Here is a 19,641-nt window from a genome sequence, read left to right as displayed (position 1 = left end):
TGCTTCTTGTAATCCAAGTTTTTTCCTTTTATTAATATATTCATTTGATGAGTCATTTATAAAAAGAAAAATTGAAAAATCAGGACGATAACAATTATTCTCCCTACAACTTCTATGCCCGGTTATAAATTGGTTGCCAAAAATCAATGTCCATTTCTAGTATAAAATTGTATGTAAATGTAGAGCTTTAGTAGGAGAAAAACATGGAAATGTCATAAAAGTTTATTATTCTAAAAATAAGGACAATTAATATCATTTTTATCAATAAAAAATATGGATGGTCTCGAAACATATAAAGAAATAGTTACTATTATGATGTTTTTTTAGCCTAAAAATCCCAAATATTACGTACGGACGGAGCAAGAGATAAATACGCAGCATCTTATAAAAGATTAGAATGAATGTTAAAATGTCTTCTTTTTTTTTTTCTTTTTCTTTTTTTTTTATCTTAGACCGAAGAGCGTATTAATTGATACACTCTAAACCATTCCAACGCTGGATAACAATTTAAAGGGTCTGTTTTAGAATCTAAAAAATAAAGAGGGGAAAAAAAAAACAAAAAAAAAACTAGAATTGCTTCAACTTTCTTATGTTATATGAATTGAGAAAAAATTTAAGACAAATAAGAAAAAAAAAATATACCTAAAAATGGTGTATCATTATTCTCGGAAAATTCCGTAGAAAACAAAATCTACCAAAATTTGCAAACACACGAGCGTCGCTCTTTTCCCTCTCCTTTTTTTTTCATGACTTTCAAACACTATGAATTTTAGTAATCTAAAAGAATTAAGTGTAAGCTGTTTGAGCTACAGATATCAGGAATTGTGGGCTTATCTCATCACCAAGGAATTTCCTGGCCGTCCCAAGCAAAAAACTTGCCGTTGTCGCTCGTCTTTACGTTGTTTATTATGTGCAAAAGCTTCTGGACCGAGTATTCTTTGGTGAAAAGCTTTCCTTCCGGAACGTTCCTCTGAAACGGCTTCGAGAGATCTGTGTCCACTGTGCCCGGATGCAATAAAATGCACGTTATCGGATCTTTCTTCCGCGCAAACTCCACCGACACGGTCTTCGTCACTGCATCAACAAATAACAGTTTTTTATTTATTTACTTATGACTTGAGAATGATCTCTACAAATCTTATAATTAATCTCTCCAACTACACTACTCTAATACTAAGGAAAATAAACAATTTACGTTAACAACTCTTCTCATAAACCTTAATGAATCTCCCATAACCTATTTATGCGGAATTGTTTTTTGCTAATTTACCCTCTAACTCACTATTATGTTTTTATATTCTGCAATTAGGTTTTTAAATTATGACTTCTTATTATTCCGAATTTAGATAATTAATTAAGGTTTTATTTATGTAACTAGGGTAGGAGGAGAGGCTAAGCTCGGTAAAAGATTGGCAAAGCTCCCTTTTCGAGATCGAATCCCGGGTTGTAACACTCACTTAGGAGTTTAACACGAATATGCTCAAAATAGTCTTAAATTCCCTTCTTATTTTTTTCTTTCTAATTGTTGGTTATTAGATCAAGTCAAGTTCATTCAGTTCCAAGATTTTCTCTGCGATGCTTGTAAGACAATTAGTGCTGCTGGTTTTTATTCCTAAAGATTGTGAACTCTGATAGGCTTGATCTTCTCTTATTTTCTGCCATATGAAATTTTATTTTTTCTGCTCCTCTTGAAAGGCTTTTAGATACTAATAACACAACGTTTCTTTTCGGTGTTGGAATTCCCGAGCATTGAACTTGCTATGACTTATTTTTCAGCCCAACGTGAATTGCTACGAAAATTAAAAAATCGGTGATGTAGCTAAATAGCCAATTTAAAATTATGAATTTGCAAAATAACCAAAGTTTGTCTTAATTTAGTGAAATAGCCAAAATATACATTAAGTTGGTTTCAAAATTTTTTTTTACCCCAAAGAGTAACTTTTTTGAAAGCGATAAATTACTTATAATAATCGTCAATTTGAAACTTTGCTGAAAAGTTGAAACTTTGACTATTTTGCTAATCAATGAGTTTCAAATGGCTATTTTGTACAATTAAAAAACGACGTAGAATGAGAAACATTACACTGATTAAGAGCGGATTTTGAAGCGCGATAAGAATGCCAACCCCCGAGACGATTATCGGTGATGGACCCCACTCTCGCACTTATACTGGCCACAACTGCAACTTCTCTTTCCGTCCCATTTCCGCCGCCCTTTTTGAGAAGAGGCCACATATGCTAAAAAAAAAAGAAAAGAATAAAGAGGAATATAAAACGAGTCCTTTTTAGATCATTTTTCTACATCTTTAAATCCTTGCTGAACAAAACATACAGAATCTCGGTAAACTTTAACACGTTATCAGAGTCTACGAAACTCAAAGAACCTTGAGGGGAAATGAATGTTAAGGATTCCACCAACATAAAGATAAAGGAATGGACTTAACAAGGTTTATAAGGTCATGAATTACTCTTATTTTATTGCTAATTGAGGATCATAATACTATACTGATACACACATTCTCAGCCTTAATTTTAAACAAAAAGTAGTAGTAATTGAAGCAAATATACCTCAAGTGCATTTACCATATACCTCACATTTTACTTGAAGCAAATATGAAAAGGATTTGACATGATTGAAGAGGCGATACCTTGATCACCAAGATAGGACCCACGGCATTGACCTCGTACGCAAGCATCAGAGAAGATTTCTCTACCTTGCTCAGAGTTGTTTCTGTACAAGAAAAAAATTTAGTGTCTCACCAAAAACACAGGAAAACTCAAACACATCACAAATTGGGGGAGATATTTACCAGGCTGTATCACATCGGGTATCGACAAAATCCCAGACGCGTTGATGAGAAGGTTTAAAGAACCATAATTTTCGCTGATAGAACTTGCAGATTCCTGAAATTTGAGCAAAATCTTGAGATGTACATGTACATGTAAAAAGATCAAGAAAGAGACTAGCTTTTGCAATTTTTTTTTTTTTTTTTCTGGTTTAAACCTGGATTGTGCTTTCATCGGCCACGTCCAATCGCAAAATAGTGAGGCGTTTTTCGAACTTGTCTCTGAGATTGTGAAGCTCTGTTGCTCTGATCGGATCACGGCAAGTCGCAACCACGTGGCCTTTCTCATTCTTCTCCAGCAATTGTTTAACCTGAACACACACCATAATTGAATAACCAAAAAAAAAAAAAAAAAACTTAAGAAACAGCAAAATGGGAAAATGCTAATGAAATTGAGATAGAGCCTTATATTCCAACCCATTAGTGAAGCTAACAAGGCTTGTAAATTGTAATCGTATCGAAATGAAACGGAAATGAAGAGATAATAAGAAGAAAAAGGTAATGAGTGGTTACGAATTCGAAGCCAATCCCTCGTGAAGCACCTTGAACCATGGAAACCCCACCGTCCCATTTGGTAGAAGAAGAAGAAGAAGAAGAAGAATAGGCTTTTGGGCTCATAGCCATCGATGCCACGTGGCCCAGAGGGAAACGCATTACCATGGTTAGAGCTCTATGGTTCTTCTGAAGCATCATCGGCGTTAACATTTCGATTGTTATTCTTCTTCTTTTTTTTTCTTATATTATTTTATTTGCCTTTTTTTTTTTTTTTTTTCAGTTATTACTTATTGAAGCTCTAGCGTATTCTTCTTACGCATTAAAATCGTCGCTGCATTAATGCTCAACCACGTGAGTTTTTTTTAGCTTTTTAATTAAAGGTTAAGTTAAATGGTGTAGTTAGAACTTGAACTTGAGACTCTATATATACATTTCAACTTTTTTAGAGATATATGTTATTAAAAGATATCATCTTTTATGAAAATGATACACATCTAACAAAATAATTGGGAACTTTTTTGTTCATCAAATTTGTTTATTTACTTGTGTTTATTAAATTACCAAAATTAAAATTATTTCTTTAGATTTTAAGGTGCGTTGGTTCAAATTTCATGGGCTACAAATCCCATCTGTTTAATTTGCTATTTTGTTGTGCAGGTAGATGTTTATCATCTCACATCTCTAAACATTTGTACCACCGCTAGTATTGTTGTGTGAATAGTAATTATCAATTTTTTATCATTTTTATTTTGATATTTCAACACGAAATAAATAGGTAAGACTATAGATCTGATCGACTTGAAATTACACATCATATCTAGCTAAAACCTCGTGGAATTATTCCACATTCTTTAAGGATATTGACACCAATAATATTTGTCGTCGGTCATTCTAAAAAATATTAAATTTTTTGTGACTTGCAAGAAATTCCATATCACTGCCCAAATGAAACTCACAACAAAGTCTGATCCAGCGCGTACGCCCTCTCGCGCGCCTTATTACTTTCGCTCGGATGGCCATATGTTTATACATCTTTATCCTTAAGAATGCAATTTCATGAATTCATATTATTATAATTGACAAATTACTAGTACGTTTATACCACTTTATCCTTGAGCATTTGAAATTCATATAATAATAATTATACCACCAATTCGTTACATTAGCTGACATTACATGTTTATATGGGTCTGCCTCTTGTTATAGAGCAATGCTATTCATCACGATGCACGATGTTGAACGATCCACTCACAACGCGACACGTGGATGTTCAGTGCCACGTGTCGCGTTGTGAGTGGATCGTTCAACATCGTGCATCGTGATGAAAAGCATTTCCGCTTGTTATAAGGTGTAACCTCAAATCCCGCTGATGTAAAATTCAATTCTTCTATATTTAAAAATTTAGTTTATGTTAGCAACTTGTGACTCGATATATTTGATTCGTCAAGAAAAAAATTATTTTTTGAGGCCGTGTCGATCTCTTTTTAGTCCTGCTTCCTTCATAAAATTTTGGATTAAAATTCAGAATGTCTCGATTGAACGATCATTCGTTAGCTTGTTTCACAAGGTTCTATGCAAATCCAGAGACTAAAGTTACTTTGTTTCATGATAGTACATATCTTAATCAGAAAGATGATGCATTATCGAGTAAACACATAGTATCATCAAATCAAATAGTTTGTTTATTGGGTGTGATTGCGATTTTTACTCGAATTTGTAGTGCTTGTCGACGGCGACAGAGACGTCCCAAGTGCAAGTCATTCCCTTTGGGAATTCCACAAAGTCGCCGGCCCCGAACTCAACCGACTCCGACGACCCCTCCGGCGTCACCTTCACTTTCCCCTTCAGCAAAAAGCACGTCTCTTTCGACTCGTACGTCCATGGAAACTTGCTCGGAGGGCAACCCCATCTAATCAAAATGTGAAATATTTTTAGTTAAAAGGAATTATCATTTAATACTCTTCTAATCAAATCCAAATTAGCATTTTAAGTTAAACAGTTTTCCACAAGTTTAATAGAAGTCCGGAGCATCCATATTTCAAATTATCAAATCCAAGATAGTAACTTCTTGGCAAGTTTTTTTTTTTTTTTTTTACTATTTTGTACAAACACTTAAATGTGTTCTGAATCAAATCCAAACACACACTCCAAGTTAAAGCATTTTTCTACAAAATTTATCAGACTAAAACATCCCTATTTACGATTGTAATTCCCTCAAAATTATTCCAAAAAAATTAGACTATCCTTTTTTTTAAATACCAATTATGTTTTTAATCGAATAAAGATTTTCGACGGAATCCATCAAGATCTACAGAATCTAATACGACAAACAAAGTTTAAAATTTTCATGTGGCGGGTTTTCTTTGAGACGTGTGAATCTGTCCGATGATCTCAAAAGCTTGCACTTTGCAAATGTATGTCTTTTTTTGGGTAACAAGTCTCTCTCTGCCTCAGATTTTGAAATGTTTTCTACTCTATGTTGGTAATATATTATACGGAGGGAGAGAAACAAAGGCTGTTTTTTTTAAGGTAAATGTCAATATGTTATTCGTGGGTGGTGATTAAACGATCTTCACACCATCATTGAAGATATTCAAGAGCTTAGTCAAAATATCTCAGCTAATCTCTTTTGCCTTTTGTCCCCAGAAACTAACTGTAATTCAGTTTGCTCATGCATTTTAGCAGCCAAGGCTTGTTGTTCACAGTTGGCACTTCACTGGTGTAAAACTACTTTGGGTTTTTTAATTAAAGTTCTCAGGTTTTCTTCAATAACAAAGAGAAATAAATAAATAAACATAGAACATTCCTCTTTGAAATGGTCAAGATTGAATAAATCATTATTTTGATATTACCATAATTAAAATATAGATAAAAAAAAAAGGAGTGGAAGCACTAACTTGGGCCAAGTTCGAACACCGAGTTGGGTTAGCTTGGACTCAGGAGGGTTATTCTCAACCTTAATTCCCAGCTTCTCAGTTGTTGCCATCGCTACGATCGTACGGCCAATTCTCTGCTTGGTTGAAGAGTGGAAAAACGAGAGAGAAGAAGAAGAAGAAGAAGAACAGTGGTGCTTTGTCTTTGGGGTTTTGAGTATTGCTACACTGCCAAACACACTTGCCATTTCTCACTTTTGTTCTTGGAATTGGGTGGGTGAAATATAATGAATAATAAAAAAACTATTATTCATTTGGAAAATTCTCTCTCTCTCTCTCTCTCTCTCTCTCTCTCTCTCTCTCTCTCTTCTTTTCTTTTCTTTTTTCATTTTCTTGCGATGCATATTGTTCTCTTGAATCTAATCCTTATCCTCCCCGACTTCACTTGCAAATATCCCATCCCTTTTGTATCACAAAATAATAATGTATATCTAAATTCCACAAAATGCAAAAATTGAGCATCAAACATTAATTGAACTTCCAAAATTTAAAAAATATTTCCATGGTACTTAAACATATTATATCCAAATACGTAATATCTAAAATATCAATAATTTAGTGTCTGAGTTAATATCCACAAAATGCAAAACTTGGACATCAAAACTTCCAGATTTAAAAAAAAATTCCTAAGAAAAAAAAACATATTATATTAAAATATAATATCTAAAATATGATTAATTTATAGTGTCGGAGTTATTTTGTTCAAAAACTTGAAATCTCAACTGTTTTCTTTGAATTTTTTTTTTTTTTTTTTTTGCTATTTTCGTAATAAAATTTGTCCGTAATGACTATCTTGTCCAAATTTATTTAAACTTTATTATTTTTTACGCTAAAAATTATTATTTGAGTAACTGGCCTCTCCCGAGTTTTGTTCATGGATAAATCCTCGCATGAATATATGAACACAATATATTCAATATTATTAGAGTTCCCACTATTCAAATTTACTCGCGAAAAAAAAAAAAAAATACATTCGAAATTTCACCAGAAGATTTTACCCTCAGCTTCAGATAAACTGCATTTAAAAAAACAAAACCAAGCAATCAATCAACTAACTCTCGGAAACCCTGACCGTGTTCTTCGTCGTCGTGTTCTTCTTTTCCCTGTCCTTATCAAAGTTCTTCTTGGATTTACGAGGAGGCCATTGACCGTCTATGACGAGGATGTCCCTGTATTTCTCTAACACCTTTTCTTTCTCACCAACCATTCCCAGAGCCGCGTAAGCATTCGCAGCTCTCATCACTATCGTTTCATCCGGAGCCTTACGGTCGAGCCCTTCAAGTTCCTCAAAAAGCTACACAGCCAATCAACAACCACACAAACTCATCACAAGATAAGAAAAAAAAAAGTATATAGTACCTTAATGAGCTTGTCGTAGCTCTGGTTTCGATGGTGAATGGCGATCATGCATCTGCATAGCTGCCAAGGAACCGAGAGGATGTGAGGGCCGAGCCTTTTTTCCCAAAACTCGTGTGCTTCTTCGGCTCTTCCATCCATGTCCAAAGCCAGTATCAACTTCCCGTACATAACCAGTGAATTCCCTTGGCCTTTACTGAGCATCCATTTGATCACCTAGAACCCCCAGTTAGAGAGTGAAAAAAATAAAAAAAAGCCAATACTGGATTGAATGACCGGGTTTCTGATGTAAAATGCCATAACTGGGTTTCTGACTGGGTTTCGAATCAACCCTTTTGCTTGATTCGCAAATCATACTCTCCTCTTCTCGGATTGATTGAACACAAGACTTTGTTAAGTACTTATTTTGCAAAACATTTAGGTTAGTGATCTAATAGTGCGTCGTTAGACTGAAAGCTCTGAGACTGCTTGTTATTTGTTCTTGAATAATTAGTTGTTAGTAAATAACACTAATCCTAATGAGCTGGCAATAATCTAATTCTAGTTATATGGGAGAGTCTCTCTATACCTGAACCATTCTATGCCACTCTTGTTCATCCTCGAGATTCTTCAACGCCCATCTGATCATTCGGGTTGGGAATCGTTCTTCCCACACAACTGAGGCATCGAGGATTCCATAAACGGCCTCCTTGCTATTATCGAGTAAGCAAAGCTAACAAACAAACAAACAAGAATATATGCATTGCATGTAAAATATTATGAATTTCAAAAACTCAATTGCAAGACTCACGTTCTTTGCGAGAATATTGGCCTGCTCGCCTCTTCGGGCGTCTAATTCAACGAATCTTTTCTCTGTATCATGACGATGTTGATCCTAGAACAACGAGAAATGACCGATTGACAAACTAGTGTTAAGTACTCAGATGTGAATTGTAATAAAATTAGCTCATTCAAGGATTTAATCAACGCAAAACTGGAAGCACAAAGATACCTCAGCCGAAAAGTGTGTGGCTCTTTTGTTAAGTCTTTCGGGTTGAACCATTCTGCAATAGCCGTGGCTCATAATTCGAAACCTACTCATTCTCAGCCCAGAAAGTCGCCCAATCTACAGTGAAGCTTAAAACCTCATTAATTGGGTGAACTAGACAAGTTGGCAGTTTTAAACATGATTATCAACCCTAATTCTTTTCGTTTGTATGAAGGAAAAAAGATATGGGTTTTTGCTTTCCGACAGAGAAATCCTCGAACTTTTTACAATATTTAAGAACGCTGAGAGGAAAAGAAACCAATTTTCACGAAATTTAATAGAGAACAAAATGCCGGCAAAGAGAGTAAAGAGAAAGGAAGAAACTAGCTCACGAGAAAAGACATGTTGTGCCCTCTTTGGAGGTCTTCACAACTTCATGCCATGGATATTTCAAAGAATGAACTTTACTTCTTTTATCCTCTACTCGTTGTAATACATCTCTGGTTGGTTTGGCAGAGCTTTTTCTCGTGTTTTTTTTTTTTTGGAAAGTTTCATTTTCTTGATAGGCTTGCTATTTTAAACTTTAAAATTAGATTTTTGTCACGGTTTTGGGAATTCAGTTTCAAATCTCCTAAAATATTTGAAAATGTATTTTAAGTTTGATTTTGCAAATTTAGCATAAATAGTCAATATATTCGTCAATTGTCTTCCCCTCCATTCTATTTCTTTTTTAACATTTTTTTTTTAGATCTTGAATAAGGCATTAGTCTGCGACGAAATACTTACACCTTGGAGTAAGAAATGTTGCCTAAAGTATATACACAAAACTATTACCATCATCTTCACCCCTGCCAAATTTAAGTAAGACACAAATTCTTAAGCATCTAAATTAGTAGATTATCTTCATTAATCAAAGCGGAAAGTAGTTAAGATATCTTAGGCTTAGTCACGTCCTTTTGTTTTTACAAAAAAATCGATCGAGTGGTACTTGTAAGAATTCTAGGGGAATTCGTGTAATTTATCTTTAATATTATATATACTTACACTAATATAGAGTTTTATGAATAGTAAAATTATATATGTGGAGTTCTACAATTCATTTACTCTAATAAAGTGGGTTAGAGATGACCTCACTCTATTATGTAATTTATGTAATATCAAACAAGATTTATCTATAACACAAACCGCTATTTTTTTTCATCACTATTACATTTTAACCCACATATAATTAACTTTTGTCTTTTATATCCAATCATATGTTTATCTTTCACATGAATTTAAAATAATTTTATTGACTCCACATGAATGTGAACTCGTAACACAAAATTATTTCAATAAAAACACATAATATATAACATAAATATATCAAAACACAAATCATAAAATAAATACTAATTAAAATACACTACATATCCCCAACAAAAAACCATATTGTATAAACTAATGACAAAGATACAAAATATGAATAATCATCTAGTCATATTTGCTTGCGTTCTAAGTTAGCTTTAATCTAATATGTTTGACAATTAGTTTATTTTTTTAGAATTTTGATTTATAAATTTATGTCACCGTAATGTTTTTCAAGTTAGTTGGCAACGGAGTTATAAAGGGAGTTCAATCCTATTTTGTCAAATCTCACTCAGTTGGAGGATCGAGTTTAAAAATACAACATAGGCTCTAAGAAATAAAAAAAGAAAACCTCAATCACTAATTTATCTTATTTGAAGCGTTTCTTGGATTTGGCTGGACGCGATTGACCATCTAAGGTGAGAATGCTTTTGTATTTCTTTAAGACCCGCTCTTTCTCCTCGAGCTTCCCCAGAATCTCGTACGAATTGGCTACTCTCATCACAATCAATTTCTCGGGAGGTTTACGGTTATATGATTCCAGTTCCTCAAAAAGCTGTGAAGCGAAACAACAACGGTTCAGTACAAAATCTCACATTTGAGACCACTTTTCGGTATCAAGTGACTTGAGCAAGTGTTTGGTTCTCAGTATTACACTAGCAATATTTGTGTTAAGCATTAGAGGCGTACTTACCTTAACGAGTTTATCGAAGTCCTGGTTTCGGTAGTACATTCCGATCATTCGTCGACAAAGCTCCCACGAAACGGAGTGTATATCGACGCCGAGCTTCTTTTTCCAAAACTCGTGTGCTTCGTCGGGTCTCTCGTCCATGTCCAGAGCCAGTATAAACTGCGCGTACGTGTTCAGCGTAGTCCCTTGCCCTTTGCTTAGCATCCATTTGATGACCTACACAAACAAACACAACCAGAGATTCCCAAACAACCCAAGTCACGAAAAAAAAAAAAAAAAAAAAAAAAAAAAAAAAAAAAAAAGGAAGAAGAAATGATCAACTCATTTACCTGTACGACTCTATGCCATTCTTGATTCTCCTCGAGAATATTCAACGCCTTTCTGATAACCGCGATTGGGAATTCTTCCTCCCACGCCACAAAGGCGTCCAAGGTTCCATAAACGGCCTCCTTACTGTTATCGAGCTCGCTAATCTGCAACGAGATAAGTAAAATTTATTAAGAAATATATTTGCGTTGAGGGCTCGATTTGGAGTGTTGAGAAAAATTCAATTACAAAGACTTGCCGTCTTTGCGAGAAAATCGGCCTTGTGTCTTCTCGGGATGGCTCTAGCGATTCGGTACTTATCTAATTCAACAGAATTTTTCTCATGGCTGCCGTATCTGGAGTCGCGATGAGCCTTGAGCAACAAAGCAAAGCGAAGCAAATGCCATTTTAACAAACCAAGTGTCGAAGTTCAAATTTCATTCAAGGGCTTGAATTCAAGCAGTAATGGAGGCACAATAGATACCTCAACAGAGGGCTCGGAATAGCTTGTAGTTCTTTGGTAATGCGTTTCTGGTTGAACCATTCTGCAATACCCATGGCTGATAATTCGGACTCTCAACCCAGCTAGTCGCTCAATCTGTGTACCCAAATCAGACGAGTATGACCATTTTTTAGCTCTACTCTTCAGGGTATAGAAAATTGTTAAAAACAAAAATTAACAATGGTTTATAACCTATATAACTAGTGATGTGTATGAAAATCAAATTAGTTTGTACAATATATATTAGGTAATGTACATACAACAATTAGGAAAAGAAATGACCGATTGACAAACTAGTGTAAGTACTCAATGTGAACTGTAATAAATTAGCTCATTCAAGGATTGAATCAATGCAAAACTAGAAGCACAAAGATACCTCAGCCGAATAGTGTGTGGCTCTTTTGTTAAGCCTTTCGGGTTGAACCATTCTGCAATAGCTATGGCTCATAATTCGAAACCTACTCATTCTCAGTCCAGAAAGTTGCCCAATCTACATGGTTGAGCAACAAAACTGTCATGAAGCTTAATACCTCATTAATTGGGTGAACTAGACATGTTGGCACTTTTAAACATGACCAATTCTGTTTCTTAACCAATTTTCTAACTATGAATACTTCGTAATTCCCTACATTCACAGCCTAAATTTATAATAAGTTTGCAACTTTTTACGAAATCTCAACCAAGGAACAGAAAGTAAAGCAAAGCCGATAAGGACGCGAAATTCGAACCTCGATGAATTGGATCTCTGTAACGAGAGACGAGGCTTGAAAATTTGTGCTCGGAAAGAGAAATCGCTGTGTGCACCGTTTGAAAGCCTGAAACCCTACCGTAAGAGTGACAGAAGATACATTGGGAAATGAAAATCTGGAGGGACTGAGAGGAATTCAGTGTACCTAATTCGTGGACGCGAAAGAGCTCTAATATACTTCACTGATCTGGCTTTCTCATAGAGAGATTTGAGCTTTGAAGAGACTGGTTTGAATCCTAGAAAAACGAGTGTTTGTGTTGTAGTGTTCTTTTGATCTTCACATTAAAGCAGAAAATTGGGTAATGATTTTATTTTGATTTATTTTTTAATTGAAATTATCCGGATAAAATTATTTGTACAATTAATTTTAACCGAAAACTGTCCAGTTAACGGTTAATTTTAACCAAGTAGGCTTTCAGTTAACCTAGGTTAACTGAAAATAAATAATTAAAAAAAATAATGCATTCATTATTTGAATCCAGTTCGGGAAATAAAATACTAAATACAATGAAAGTAGACGTTGTAAGATAATTCGCTATTTAATACTACTTATACTTGCATTCAATATTTTCTATAATTAGGCGTTCAATTCCTGAGCGTGTGATACATTGTATTTCGGTTTTACACATATGTATATATAAGAGCATATTATTTCTAATTAATATTGAACGTAATGATGATATTTTGCTTTGAAATAGGCATTTAATAGTGCATTATCAATTAATAGAGCATAAATGCTATTCATATTAACTTCGAAATGCAAATAATCACACATAACTATTCTCGATTAAATCAATTAATTTCGGTTAATTGGGCTGAAAATAATATCGGATAACAATTAACCGTTAACTGAAATTAATGCTCAACAATTAACCTAGGTTAACCGAATTTTCTCCTTTACTCGTCAGTAATTAGATCAGATATTTTAAACTTTTGCATTAAAAATAATCAGATATTTTTTTAAACAAAAGTAAGCAAGTGGACAAGTCTATTATGTAGTCTTTTTTTTTCTTTTTTTTTTAACTCACCCATAGTTTTATAATGGATCCCTTCTATAATTGATGCTTGATAAACAAGAACGCCCAGATGACATAAAAGGGAAAACAAGATCGTGATGTATAAAAAAAGACCCTATATAGAAATATATTGTAGGGAAGACAGAGATTAAAATGGATTCATAAAGAGAAAGGAGTCAACATTTCTGAAGAGGCATGGGAGAGAGAAAGACAGACAGCTGTAGAGGATTGTTAAAATGGATTCATAAAGAGAAAGGAGTCAACATTTCTGAACAGGCGTGGGAGAGAGAAAGACAGACAGCTGTAGAGGATTGTTAAAATGGATTCATAAAGAGAAAGGAGTCAACATTTCTGAAGAGGCGTGGGAGAGAGAAAGACAGACAGCTGTAGAGGATTGTAAACATCCAGGGGCGTCCTCGTGGAGGCATACCATTCGTTCACGTAGACCAGTGACGTGAAAGGTCTATGCAATCCTTTGTTTTCTCAGAGGAACAAACAGAGAAAGAAATAAAGACAAATGACGTGAGGCCTTAGTTTTATTGCCCTCTCGTGCTCAAAGATCAACCATAATTAAAAGCCATTCAATGCGTATTTCAAATAGAAGTAGAACTACAGAAACTACGAATATATAAAAAAAAATATAAAAGGTTACGAAAAAAACCTACAAAAAAAAAATTGAATTTTTACTCTGTCATTTCGTACAAAAGGGTCTTTATTTTTATTTATTGCATATTTCTCTGTTTTGGGCTTTCCTCTTCTATACAACAATTAATTTTTTTTTTAGGCATAGTGTTCGTGGTTTGACTGTTGCCAGGCTGTGTTTTTGGTGTAGTAGACCACAGTGACTGACGTGTAAAGCAGAAAATTCGGTTAATGATTTTATTTTGATTTATTTTTTAATTGAAATTATCCGGATAAAATTAATCGTACAATTAATTTTAACCGAAATTTCGGTTAAAATTAACGGTCCAGTTAATTTTAACCGAGTAAGCTTTCAGTTAACCTAGGTTAAATGAAAATAATTAATTTAAAAAAATAATGCATTCATTATTTGAATCCTGTTTGGGAAATAAAATACTAAATACAATGAAAGTAGACGTTGTAATATAATTCGCTATTTAATACTATTTATACTTGCATTCAATATTTTCTATAATTAGGCGTTCAATTCCTGAGCGTGATACATTGTATTTCAGTTTTACACATATGTATATATAAAAGCATATTATTTCTTATTAATATTGAACGTAATGATGATATTTTGCTTTGAAATAGGCATTTAATAGTGCATTATAAATTAATAGAGCATAAATGCTATTCATATTAACTTCGAAATGCAAATAATCAAACATAACTATTCTCGGTTAAATCAATTAATTTCGGTTAATTGGGCTGAAAATAATATCGGTTAACAATTAACCGTTAACTGAAATTAATGCACAACAATTAACCTAGGTTAACCGAATTTTCTCCTTTACTCGTCAGTAATTAGATCAGATATTTTAAACTTTTGCATTAAAAATAATCAGATATTTTTTTAAACAAAAGTAATCAAGTGGACAAGTCTATTATGTAGTCCTTTTTTTTCTTTTTTTTTTTAACTCACCCATAGTTCTATAATGGATCCCTTCTATAATTGATGCCTGATAAACAAGAACGCCCAGATGACATAAAAGGGAAAACAAGATCGTGATGTCTAAAAAAAAGACTCGGTATAGAAATATATTGTAGGGAAGACAGAGATTAAAATGGATTCATAAAGAGAAAGGAGTCAACATTTCTGAAGAGGCGTGGGAGAGAGAAAGACAGACAGCTGTAGAGGATTGTTAAAATGGATTCATAAAGAGAAAGGAGTCAACATTTCTGAAGAGGCGTGGGAGAGAGAAAGACAGACAGCTGTAGAGGATTGTAAACATCCAGGGGCGTCCTCGTGGAGGCATACCATTCGTTCACGTAGACCAGTGACGTGAAAGGTCTATGCAATTCTTTGTTTTCTCAGAGGAACAAACAGAGAAAGAAATAAAGACAAATGACGTGAGGCCTTAGTTTTATTGCCCTCTCGTGCTCAAAGATCAAGCCATAATTAAAAGCCATTCAATGCGTATTTCAAATAGAAGTAGAACTACAGAAACTACGAATATATAAAAAAAATATAAAAGGTTACGAAAAAAACCTACAAAAAAAAAAAATTTGAATTTTTACTCTGTCATTTCGTACAAAAAGGTCTTTATTTTTATTTATTGCATATTTCTCTGTTTTGGGTTTTCCTCTTCTATACAACAATTAATTTTTTTTTTAGGCATAGTGTTCGTGGTTTGACTGTTGCCAGGCTGTGTTTTTGGTGTAGTAGACCACAGTGACTGACGTGTAAAGCAGAAAATTCGGTTAATGATTTTATTTTGATTTATTTTTTAATTGAAATTATCCGGATAAAATTAATCGTACAATTAATTTTAACCGAAATTTCGGTTAAAATTAACTGTCCAGTTAATTTTAACCGAGTAAGCTTTCAGTTAACCTAGGTTAAATGAAAATAATTAATTTAAAAAAATAATGCATTCATTATTTGAATCCTGTTTGGGAAATAAAATACTAAATACAATGAAAGTAGACGTTGTAATACAATTCGCTATTTAATACTATTTATACTTGCATTCAATATTTTCTATAATTAGGCGTTCAATTCCTGAGCGTGATACATTGTATTTCAGTTTTACACATATGTATATATAAGAGCATATTATTTCTAATTAATATTGAACGTAATGATGATATTTTGCTTTGAAATAGGCATTTAATAGTGCATTATCAATTAATAGAGCATAAATGCTATTCATATTAACTTCGAAATGCAAATAATCACACATAACTATTCTCGATTAAATCAATTAATTTCGGTTAATTGGGCTGAAAATAATATCGGATAACAATTAACCGTTAACTGAAATTAATGCTCAACAATTAACCTAGGTTAACCGAATTTTCTCCTTTACTCGTCAGTAATTAGATCAGATATTTTAAACTTTTGCATTAAAAATAATCAGATATTTTTTTAAACAAAAGTAAGCAAGTGGACAAGTCTATTATGTAGTCTTTTTTTTTCTTTTTTTTTTTTAACTCACCCATAGTTTTATAATGGATCCCTTCTATAATTGATGCTTGATAAACAAGAACGCCCAGATGACATAAAAGGGAAAACAAGATCGTGGTGTATAAAAAAAGACCCTATATAGAAATATATTGTAGGGAAGACAGAGATTAAAATGGATTCATAAAGAGAAAGGAGTCAACATTTCTGAAGAGGCGTGGGAGAGAGAAAGACAGACAGCTGTAGAGGATTGTTAAAATGGATTCATAAAGAGAAAGGAGTCAACATTTCTGAAGAGGCGTGGGAGAGAGAAAGACAGACAGTTGTAGAGGATTGTAAACATCCAGGGGCGTCCTCGTGGAGGCATACCATTCGTTCACGTAGACCAGTGACGTGAAAGGTCTATGCAATTCTTTGTTTTCTCAGAGGAACAAACAGAGAAAGAAATAAAGACAAATGACGTGAGGCCTTAGTTTTATTGCCCTCTCGTGCTCAAAGATCAAGCCATAATTAAAAGCCATTCAATGCGTATTTCAAATAGAAGTAGAACTACAGAAACTACGAATATATTAAAAAAAATATAAAAGGTTACGAAAAAAACCTACAAAAAAAAAAATTGAATTTTTACTCTGTCATTTCGTACAAAAGGTTTTTTTTTTTTTTATTTATTGCATATTTCTCTGTTTTGGGTTTTCCTCTTCTATACAACAATTAATTTTTTTTTTAGGCATAGTGTTCGTGGTTTGACTGTTGCCAGGCTGTGTTTTTGGTGTAGTAGACCACAGTGACTGACGTGTAAAGCAGAAAATTCGGTTAATGATTTTATTTTGATTTATTTTTTAATTGAAATTATCCGGATAAAATTAATCGTACAATTAATTTTAACCGAAATTTCGGTTAAAATTAACTGTCCAGTTAATTTTAACCGAGTAAGCTTTCAGTTAACCTAGGTTAAATGAAAATAATTAATTTAAAAAAATAATGCATTCATTATTTGAATCCTGTTTGGGAAATAAAATACTAAATACAATGAAAGTAGACGTTGTAATACAATTCGCTATTTAATACTATTTATACTTGCATTCAATATTTTCTATAATTAGGCGTTCAATTCCTGAGCGTGATACATTGTATTTCAGTTTTACACATATGTATATATAAGAGCATATTATTTCTAATTAATATTTAACGTAATGATGATATTTTGCTTTGAAGTAGGCATTTAATAGTGCATTATCAATTAATAGAGCATAAATGCTATTCATATTAACTTCGAAATACAAATAATCACACATAACTATTCTCGGTTAAATCAATTAATTTCGGTTAATTGGGCTGAAAATAATATCGGTTAACAATTAACCGTTAACTGAAATTAATGCTCAACAATTAACCTAGGTTAACCGAATTTTCTCCTTCACTCGTCAGTAATTAGATCAGATATTTTAAACTTAGTTGGTGAGAAAAATTATTGGTCATGTTCGATTTGATCCCAAACTATTGAGCTCGATCAACGAAGTAAAAGTTTCATATCGGAATCAGAAACAAAACATTTCAACCATGCTAGCATTGGTCGGTGAGACAAATTCTTGACCACAGTCGCTTCGATCTCAAGCTATTGATCTCAATCAACTAAACACAAGTTTCATATGTGAACTACAAACAACACACTTGTGCTATATTAGCATTCAAATAACTCAATCCCCAAACATAACCGTTAAGGATCCATCTTCATGATGTCTCATATTGAAGAAACTAGACTATCATTGGATATTTACTTGATCAGTCGAATTGCATTTCACGACTTTTGACAAGTTTTTCTCAGTTAAATATGTACTTGTTGTTTGGAGAATTCATTTTCAAATCTCTTTAAAAATTTGAAAATGTATTTTAAGTTTGACTAATGTTGAGGGTCGGAGCACGCGTCAAAAGCACTGCTTCTGCGTCCCTCTTAGCTTAATTTTCCATTCTTCTTATTATCACTTCTCCGCAACAACCGAATAACACATTTGAGCTAGAGGAGTGACAATTCGTGACTTTCGAGTTCCTACACTTGGCTTGGGTACGCCCACTTGGTCGACCACCCGAAACTTTTAATCGTTGTTCAATTTCGTGCTACAACAGTTCCCCCAAAGCTTGGACATGGGCTGCTCTCGGAGTCGGCTTCAGTTCGTGTTGATATGTTTGAGGCTTTGGATGGCATGGCGGCTTTTTCGATTACGTTGCGTTCTCCAGCAGTGAGGAAGACGATATCTCTTTTGTCCCAGATAGAATCCAGCCTCTTTTTTCCGCTACTTCTCGGGACACCGAGTCTCCAAAGTCTGGTGGGATACAACTAGGTCTCGTAGAACAGGTGATGTCTACACCTGATCGGCGAAAAAGAAAGGCCGAGAAGATCGTACTGGATAAAAGAGAACTACGAAAAATGGCCTATAAATTCAGCTTACGAAAACCAAAGTTCATTAGGGTTCGTTCTGAATTTTTATGAAGTCTCTTGTTTCGATCGAGAGGAGGTTCGGAGGAAGCTTTTGATTTTCGTGGCTTTTAATATGGTGTTTTGTTTCTCATCGGAGCAGCAATCGGGTTTGTAGTTTTTTTGCAGTTTTCTAGGAAGTTTTGGTGTCAGATAGGCTTGTAAGTGTTTTAATATTTGTGTTGGGGAATGCCCCTTTTTGACTTTGTTTTTTTTTTTGGGGCTTGTTTCGTGTTTAACCTGAAATAGCACTCATGTAGCTATTACATGTTCAAGACTTTCAATATAACGTAGTTGTTATTTTTTATAAAAAAATTGTTTGAAAACATGAATTAGGCAAGTACCTCCAAATAAATGTAAGAGGGTGAATATAATGAACTTATAATTTGTTTAAAAATATATACATAAATTATAAGAGAGAGATAATTGAACTAAAATATGGACACTCTCATGCTCACTTTAAAGAAAACAGAGTCATTGTAATCGGCCAGTTTTTCAAATGGGCCTAAGTTGAAAACCATTCACACCGACAATAGCGATTAATGGACATTGAACTTCAAGAAGGCCTTTTAATTCAAACAAAAAGACAAGTTCAAGAAGCTGCGAATATACTATGTATGTGTATTAAATATTAATATATATACTAGCAAAAAATATAATATTAATATATAAATAAATAAATAATTCAAGAGAAAACATAAAAATAAATGAAGCTATAATAGATTTCTTGGACAAAAAAAAAATGAAAGTTTTGTTTAAAAAACAAATTAATAATAATAATTCATCGAAAAGTGATTTGGTTGCACGTGGCAGTGGTAGCAGCAACGTCAGATGGAGATCAAAAGAGGGTTCTTGTGGGCCCCACTAGGCCTGT

At 33.6% G+C, this 19,641-nt stretch overlaps 4 protein-coding genes across 4 annotated transcripts; all 4 read right to left on the bottom strand.

Annotated features, from left to right (window-relative positions):
- Nucleotides 1–642: 642 nt before the first annotated feature.
- On the bottom strand, nucleotides 643–3,833 carry LOC149384490 (NAD(P)-binding Rossmann-fold superfamily protein). Its single transcript, XM_089629339.1, has 6 exons — nucleotides 3,359–3,833; nucleotides 3,004–3,156; nucleotides 2,810–2,903; nucleotides 2,648–2,730; nucleotides 2,084–2,237; nucleotides 643–1,074 (listed from the first exon to the last, which is right to left on the bottom strand). Exons 1-6 carry the CDS (start codon nucleotides 3,548–3,550, stop codon nucleotides 839–841), a joined length of 912 nt encoding a protein of 303 aa, XP_089485465.1. The 5' UTR covers nucleotides 3,551–3,833; the 3' UTR covers nucleotides 643–838.
- A 1,027-nt stretch (nucleotides 3,834–4,860) lies between these two features.
- LOC149384489 (uncharacterized) lies at nucleotides 4,861–6,547 on the bottom strand. The gene is made up of 2 exons (XM_089629340.1): nucleotides 6,238–6,547; nucleotides 4,861–5,249 (listed from the first exon to the last, which is right to left on the bottom strand). Exons 1-2 carry the CDS (start codon nucleotides 6,459–6,461, stop codon nucleotides 5,045–5,047), a joined length of 429 nt encoding a protein of 142 aa, XP_089485466.1. The 5' UTR covers nucleotides 6,462–6,547; the 3' UTR covers nucleotides 4,861–5,044.
- Nucleotides 6,548–7,324: 777 nt separating this feature from the next.
- Nucleotides 7,325–8,257, bottom strand: LOC149384488 (pentatricopeptide repeat-containing protein At4g18975, chloroplastic-like). The gene is made up of 3 exons (XM_089628048.1): nucleotides 8,198–8,257; nucleotides 7,633–7,845; nucleotides 7,325–7,567 (listed from the first exon to the last, which is right to left on the bottom strand). Exons 1-3 carry the CDS (start codon nucleotides 8,255–8,257, stop codon nucleotides 7,325–7,327), a joined length of 516 nt encoding a protein of 171 aa, XP_089484174.1.
- Nucleotides 8,258–10,126: 1,869 nt separating this feature from the next.
- On the bottom strand, nucleotides 10,127–12,355 carry LOC149384487 (pentatricopeptide repeat-containing protein At4g18975, chloroplastic-like). The gene is made up of 8 exons (XM_089629542.1): nucleotides 12,336–12,355; nucleotides 12,171–12,265; nucleotides 11,819–11,932; nucleotides 11,425–11,538; nucleotides 11,200–11,313; nucleotides 10,964–11,107; nucleotides 10,638–10,850; nucleotides 10,127–10,499 (listed from the first exon to the last, which is right to left on the bottom strand). Exons 3-8 carry the CDS (start codon nucleotides 11,906–11,908, stop codon nucleotides 10,314–10,316), a joined length of 861 nt encoding a protein of 286 aa, XP_089485668.1. The 5' UTR covers nucleotides 11,909–11,932; nucleotides 12,171–12,265; nucleotides 12,336–12,355; the 3' UTR covers nucleotides 10,127–10,313.
- Between the last annotated feature and the right edge of the window lie 7,286 nt (nucleotides 12,356–19,641).

Source organism: Urtica dioica, chromosome 10 (assembly GCF_054948205.1).
Source record: "Urtica dioica subsp. dioica isolate 48M chromosome 10, U.dioica_male_clone48M_v1_H2, whole genome shotgun sequence".
NCBI lineage: Eukaryota > Viridiplantae > Streptophyta > Magnoliopsida > Rosales > Urticaceae > Urtica > Urtica dioica.
The sequence above is the reverse complement of the archived record's forward strand: the minus strand, read 5'-3'. Positions and strand labels throughout refer to the sequence as shown.

Excerpts from the sequence above, each read along its gene's own strand:
- LOC149384490 (XM_089629339.1), bottom strand. The coding sequence starts at position 3,550 with ATGTTAACGCCGATGATGCTTCAGAAGAACCATAGAGCTCTAACCATG. Across the intron at positions 2,238-2,647 it reads GTCCTATCTTGGTGATCAAG|CATATGTGGCCTCTTCTCAA; the intron begins GTATCGCCTCTT and ends TTTTTTTTTTAG. Across the intron at positions 1,075-2,083 it reads AAAATCCGCTCTTAATCAGT|TGACGAAGACCGTGTCGGTG; the intron begins GTAATGTTTCTC and ends TTGTTGATGCAG.
- LOC149384488 (XM_089628048.1), bottom strand. The coding sequence starts at position 8,257 with ATGATCAGATGGGCGTTGAAGAATCTCGAGGATGAACAAGAGTGGCAT. Across the intron at positions 7,846-8,197 it reads AGTGGCATAGAATGGTTCAG|GTGATCAAATGGATGCTCAG; the intron begins GTATAGAGAGAC and ends TGGGGGTTCTAG. Across the intron at positions 7,568-7,632 it reads GCTACGACAAGCTCATTAAG|CTTTTTGAGGAACTTGAAGG; the intron begins GTACTATATACT and ends TTGGCTGTGTAG.
- LOC149384489 (XM_089629340.1), bottom strand. The coding sequence starts at position 6,461 with ATGGCAAGTGTGTTTGGCAGTGTAGCAATACTCAAAACCCCAAAGACA. Across the intron at positions 5,250-6,237 it reads GGTGTTCGAACTTGGCCCAA|ATGGGGTTGCCCTCCGAGCA; the intron begins GTTAGTGCTTCC and ends CATTTTGATTAG.
- LOC149384487 (XM_089629542.1), bottom strand. The coding sequence starts at position 11,908 with ATGAGTAGGTTTCGAATTATGAGCCATAGCTATTGCAGAATGGTTCAA. Across the intron at positions 11,108-11,199 it reads CCGATTTTCTCGCAAAGACG|ATTAGCGAGCTCGATAACAG; the intron begins GCAAGTCTTTGT and ends ATCTCGTTGCAG. Across the intron at positions 10,500-10,637 it reads ACTTCGATAAACTCGTTAAG|CTTTTTGAGGAACTGGAATC; the intron begins GTAAGTACGCCT and ends TTCGCTTCACAG.